General features: G+C 40.6%; 1 protein-coding gene across 1 annotated transcript in view; it reads right to left on the reverse strand.

Moving 5' to 3' along the window:
• Positions 1-5,200, reverse strand: part of LOC124260017 (26S proteasome non-ATPase regulatory subunit 10-like) — a gene marked incomplete at its 3' end in the record, with an annotated part of 8,550 nt that extends 3,350 nt beyond the window's left edge. The window contains exons 1-2 of the mRNA XM_046694249.1: positions 5,185-5,200; positions 3,815-4,597 (exon numbers count right to left, since the gene is read on the reverse strand). Of these exons, the coding sequence (XP_046550205.1) occupies positions 3,815-4,597; positions 5,185-5,200 (799 nt within the window). The remainder of the gene's footprint in view (positions 1-3,814; positions 4,598-5,184) is intronic.
• Between the last annotated feature and the right edge of the window lie 1,701 nt (positions 5,201-6,901).

Raw genomic sequence — 6,901 nt, forward strand, 5'->3', positions numbered from 1 at the left:
ATTACAATAATCATTAATGTTTCTTACCTTTTCATCCTACAAGGCACGATACCCGCCACCCAGTGCACAAAACAGCGACTAACACTAACATTACAATAATCATTAATGTTTCTTACCCATTCATCCTACAAGGCACGATACCCGCCACCCAGTGCACAAAACAGCGACTAACACTAACATTACAATAATCATTAATGTCTGTTACCTATTCATCCTACAAGGCACGATACCCGCCACCCAATGCACAAAACAGCGACTAACACTAACATTACAATAATCATCCATGTTTCTTACCTATTCATCCTACAAGGCACGATACCCGCCACCCAGAGCACAAAACAGCGACTAACACTAACATTACAATAATCATTAATGTTTCTTACCCATTCATCCTACAAGGAACGGTACCCGCCACCCAGAGCACAAAACAACGACTAACAGTAACATTACAATAATCATTAATGTTTCTTACCCATTCATCCTACAAGGCACGGTACCCGCCACCGAGTGCACAAAACAACGACTAAGACTAACATTACAATAATCATTAATGTCTGTTACCTATTCATCCTAACATTACATGAGATTATCAATATCTGTTACCTGTTCGACATAAAGTGCGTGGTATTATTCACCTCTTGCACAAAACAACGTCTAAGACTAAACATAAAAGAAAGCAGCACCACATATTCATTTTTGTGCCTCAATTGCTGAAAAAATACCTACTATACTCTCCGAAAAAAGAAACGCTTAGGTGTATTTCCAAGATTTTTTCTGCTAACTTTAAAGGGAAATAACACTTAATTCTGGATAAGTTGCAGCCAAATATATTAGTGCTCAAAAGAAAGTATCTATTTCATTTCAATAGAGTATTCAATTCCACAGCAAAATTATAATTTTCTTTTCATACAAAGTCGTTTTACTGACACGGAAAGACACGTGGTATCATAGTCTCAACATTTACACAAATCAGTAAGGCAGCTTTTTCTGCAAAAGGTCATCAAATGTTGAATCAATAGTGAGTGTGACCGCCATTTGATTCAATACACGCCAAAACACGCATTGATGACGTAAGATGACAAATGACGTTAGGCGTGATCCATTGAATTCCTGTAGGAGAAATTGTTCCAGTTGTTGAGCGGTGACAGGTGGGGCTGGCGATCTTCTGATTTGTCGATCAAGAAAGTCATATGAGTGTTCTATCGTATTCATGTTGAGAGAACATGCTGGCCAGGGCAAACTGATGTTAGCGTTGTGCAGAAAGCCATTTGTCAGTTGTGCTATATGATGCCATGCGTTATCGTGTTGGTAGACATTGTCTACGTGGTTGTTGCTGGATAAATGGCAACGCAACCAGTCGCAAAATGTCATCCCTGAAGAATCTTCGCGCACTCAGGTTGCCATGAAATCTCGTTTTGAGATCGCCGCAGATTTCTCCCCACATCATCACGCAACGGCTCAAAACGGTTCGACTTGCTGAACGCAATTCGTTGCCAAACCTACTCGTCTGTAAACACGGGCCCAGCTGTCATTACTGTACAGGCAAAACCTACTCTCGTCGTAGAACAGCACACGTCGCATCTGCCAACGTGGAACTCGCCTGGCCCATGTCAATCGACGACGTCGGTTTTAACGAGTCAGATGCACTAAGTGGTAGGGTCGACGCGCTCGAATACCATGTTCTCATAATCGCCGGTACACTGTATGTCGACTGATATGTTGTCCTAGTGCCGTCACTGCCGTTGACGTCGCCGTCACAAAACTATTTCCGAGATGAATTGTCAGGATGTGGCATTCATCACCGGGCGTTGTCAAACTCCTAGGCCTGTCTGACGTATTATTGCCTGTTGGGCCATTCCGACCGCGCTCTCTCTCTCTTTCGATTTGCCTCAAACGTTGCACATTCTTTGTGTTTTTTTCATTTATGTCCAGCTCACGTGTCTCGTATGGTGTGTTAAACCGTCAATATGCACGTGCATTTCGTGTAACATGAGAAAAAAGTCGCTTTTGATTTTTGTTTCGCTGTTTGTACCCGGAAAGGAAGGGTCTGTACGTGTGTGACATGGCTCAGTACGGGTGTATTTCTTCATTTTTATTTTTGTGAATTTTTATGTAATATTTTGCACTGTAATGTTCTCATTCTGAAGATACTGGATAGTGGCATGTGCTGTGTGCGGCTTGGTTTTATCTTGCTGGAACAACTCCTTCTGGCAGTCAATGATCAAAACCATGTTAATCCTTAAGATTTCGTCTCTGTAATGAATAGCAGTTTGATTGGACTGAAGGCGCACAGAGAAAGATTTGTTTTACTGTAGGATATGGCTCCCCACATCATGACACACCAACCACATATTGGTCAACCTGGGCGACCCAATTCTGGGCGAGACGTTCATTTCGACGTCGGTAGACACATACTCTTCCGTTAAGGCACTGAAGCAGAGAGCGTGATTCGCCACTGAACCATACACATCGCATATTTTACATATTCCAGAATTGAACGTTATTGCACATCTGGACCCGTCATAGGGCCAAAATACGGTATTTTTGCTCAAAGTCCAGCTTCTCGTTAACGATTACGAATGTTTTGCGCCAACACTCTCCTCATACTAGTCACTGCCCTTGCATTTGCAATTTCTGGGACAGCTCGATTCCGCAAATGAAATACCGGGATGTACCTATCCTGCGCTGCAGTGATAATCCGAGATCTATCGCTTGGAATACAAACTTGCATAATATTGGTTTGTTTATATCGGTAGCATAAATCGATTCAAAGCTATGACGATATTCTTTCATTTAGCTGTAAAATGCCAATGACCGTCCAAAAGCAAGAATGCCTTACATAGGCAATGTTTCCTGCTCAGGTGTCCTCAGAACTACACGTGCATATAGCGAGCCAATTTTTCCCTGTAACATTTCATGCAGGGTTGAAACTTTCGAACGTATACGTGCATTAAGTTACCAAAGATGCATTTTTGCGTTGTGCATTCGTTCCATTTACAACCACCTAGTATAAAGGCGAAATTATAACAATCAAAAATTCCAATGATAAATTTAAAATTCCATATATCACAGTTGATATCGGTCATCCCATAACGATATTCTTTCATTTAGCTTAAAATACCTTATAGACGCAATGTCCCTCCTGAGGTTTCCTCAGAACTGCACGTGCATAATGTGAGCCACTTTTTCTCCATAACATTTTGATACAGGTTGAGACTTTAGAACGTACACGTGCATTTAGTTTCAAAAGATGCATCTTTGCGTTGTGCATTCGATCCATATAATACCCCCATCCCCCAGTATAATGGTGAAATTATTACAATAAAAAATTTCAATGGTAAATTCCATACATCAATATCACTTGTGCGTTTCCGTTTTTGGGAGAGTATGGGTTTAGATTGATTGTCCCATCAAACTCTGAATGCTGATAGGAGTAGAATTGAACTTCTTGCCTTCTAAGGAAGGAAAACATTATAGCTCTCTGTAGTATCAACCTCCGTTTCTGTTTGGCCTAAGCTGCTTCCATGGAGAAAGGAAATTTAACTAGCAAAAATAGCTGAAGTAGAAGCAGACTGCCTTTCACGTTTAGTTGAAAGATATTGAACGGTTTCGGAGTTGTTCTGGACAGTAATTATCACTGTCTGTTACCTGCTTGTCATAAACTGCACCGCACATGTGTAAAAGACGATTGTGACATTCTACTACTGATTACCGCCAACATATCATGGTGCGTGACATCAACCGACAAGCTACACCTATTTCACGGGACAACCCCTCGAAACAAGAAGATTATACACGTGAAGCTTTCTTTTACGCTTTGCTATCATGGCTGCCGTGTTCCCATCTTTGTCCCTGGCGTTAATGTCGACCAGGTTCTGTGACAGGATGTGCCTCACCATCTCCATACGTCCATATGAAGAGGCCAGATGAAGGATGTTGTGTCCATCATCATCCACGTGTGACTCATTAGCTCCCATGTTCACGAGGAACTCAAAAACGTTTCTATTCCCTTTTAATGCAGCCCCCATCAAGGCGGTCCTTCCGTCTCTATTTCTACTGTTAACATCAACACTGCCTTGTGAAACTAGATACTTCACCATAGCCACATGCCTGCCTGTGCAGGCCCAGTGCAGGGCGGTGTTGCCGAACTGATCAACTTGTGACACATTACTTCCCGTAGACACGAGAAACTCAATAACGTCCCTGTTTCCAGTACGTACAGCCTGTATAAGAGGGGACGTTTGCACATTCTTAAAAATACCGTATTGCCGGAGCACACACTCCAACATATCCACATGTCCACCCTTGCATGCCCAGTGCAGGACGTTGTTGCCGTTATTATCCACTTCTTGCATATTAGCCCCTCTACTGATAAGAAAGTCAAACATTCTGCAATTTCCTTCCTGTGCTGCCACCATGAGTGGTGTCCTTCCCTGCTTCTCGTCTCTACTGTTGATGTCGACCAAATCCTGGGACAGGATGTGATTCACTCGGTTCAGGTCCCCCTTCCTGCAGGCCTCGTGAAGTGGCCTGTTGACGAATGTTTCCTGCTTGTCGACATGTTGTGGAGATTTCTCAGGTTCGTTTTGATTTTCACCTGTATATATGATAATTATACAATGATAGTAATACGTTAGATATTTACTGCTATGAAATGTGGTAACAGAATATATACTCTATTACCGCCTGTGCATGATGTGCCAGGAAGCAATGTGGGTGCAGTAATCTCTTTTGAATTGAGCCTTGAAGCTAAAAAACGGCATTGATGCTTTTGTTGAGTGAACTGTTGAGTTTCTGACAATAAGCCCTTGTGGCACATCAACACAATATTTTACTCTCTGCATTTTGTGCCTATTATTTAAAAGATAACCATAAACACATTACTTGGCAACCAGCCGTTCCAATGCAAAGTCTATTATTCTTCCTGATGAATAACCCTCCTATTATGTCAGGAGCGCGAATAATGAATGTCACTGTGGTGTTAAGTTGAAATCTGTGCTTTCTGGTGTCCTGTTATTACATGGAATTTAAGATGTCTGAAAGTTTTTAACATCTGATTAAACATCAGATTATCGCGGCAATCTATTTATTGTGTTTAACGACGTTTTAGGGCTTGCTCTTTTTCAGGGTACCCTGTATACGTCCATGTTCTATATGCGCACATGAGCATTACAGAAACATCACCTGAATCCAAGGACATATTTGATAAAAAAAAAGTGAGCATAAAAAGTCTACCAGGCACTAGTGGTGTGACGATTCGTCGATACACTTCGATGCATTGATCCATGGGCCGCCGATACATTGTCGTATATCCCGATACGATACTTCAAATGGGCCACGATACATCGATGTTTTACTTTGAATATTGCCGAATCATGATATCTGTCAAGAAAGACTTACTTTTGTTTGATGATTAAACGATATGCATACCTCTTTTATCTTCATAGTTTCTAGGAAATTCTTGCGTCAGGAACTGTGTCGAACGTAGCGCTCACATTTTATTAAAATTCACAAAGTCCGTGTATAAACTTACTTATCTCATTTTCGTGAGTGAGTGAGTTAATATTTAACGTCACATCGGCAATATTTCAGCCATATAGTGACGAGAAATGTTTTATATAAACAATAAATTAATGTTGCTAAATAATCAGTCATCGAAGGACTGTATAATAACTAGAGTATCACAGATGGATTCTAAAACTAGCATGAACATGTAAGACTATTTTATTTATGAAGACAATACAATATAAAATCGGGCTATAGATCGCCAACAACTGAAGGTAGATGACCATACTAGGAACCATGGGGACTTACATTACTTTTGCTACCTGCATGGACCCTAGTTGGATTTACACCATCCCTTCAGCCATTGGCGACAGAAGAGAAATCTAGCCATAAATTAAAAGCACACATATTCTGAGATTAAAAACCTGGTACACTTAAATTGACTTTGAAAGTTTTGGGACTTGCGTACCCCCTCAGGAGGACAATAATTTTACGCTATGTCAACCCCCCTTTGAGGGTACAGCCACTAACAATCTCAGTTACTCGTATAAACTACCAACAATAAAATATTTAGCTATTTACAAATCAGTCAACAAATCTAATTGATTTAAAAATGCAATAATTAAATGAGAACTGACATTATTAAAAAGATCCTTCAGAGTTTTGGATTTGAAATAGGTATCCCTTGTGATGGAATATTCAATGCAGTCAAGCAAGACATGCTTGACTGTGATCCTTTCATCACAAGGGATACAAAACGGAGGATCTTCGCCTTTCAATAAATATTCATGAGTATATCTGGTATGGCCAATGCGACAGCATCGCATAATGACCTCTTTAAATCTGGACGGACAACCCAAGTAGGTGTAACCAATGTAGGGTTTTATTGCATGTAATTTATTAATACCTACTTGGGTGTCCCACTTCTTTTTGCATTAGATCGCGGATGTATGTTCTAATGCTGGCTTTATAATCAGAGTATGGGATAAGAAGTGGTGTCACAGATTTGTTGAGGGCTGCCTTAGCAGCAATATCAGCCATCGTGTTCCCAGAAATGCCAACGTGGCTGGGCAACCAACAAAAGACGATGTCGCATTGGCCAGTAGCAAGTGCATTGTACAATTCAATAATTTCTAATAAAAGTGGATGTTTGCAAGAAAGATTTTTAATAGCCTGAAGACACGAAAGAGAATCTGAAAAGATGATATATTGTTTATATTTACGGTGTTTATTAATATATTTAAGAGCTGTTAAGATGGCGTTTGCTTCTGCTGTAAATATAGAGCTGTTATCCGGTATTCTAGAAGATATTGTTCGGGATCCAATGACAGTGGCACATGCCACTGCGCCACCATCCTTGGACCCATCTGTAAATAAGGATTTGTATGTATTATAT

Source organism: Haliotis rubra, unplaced genomic scaffold, assembly GCF_003918875.1.
Source record: "Haliotis rubra isolate DU_JTF1 unplaced genomic scaffold, ASM391887v1 Scf1186, whole genome shotgun sequence".
Lineage (NCBI taxonomy): Eukaryota > Metazoa > Mollusca > Gastropoda > Lepetellida > Haliotidae > Haliotis > Haliotis rubra.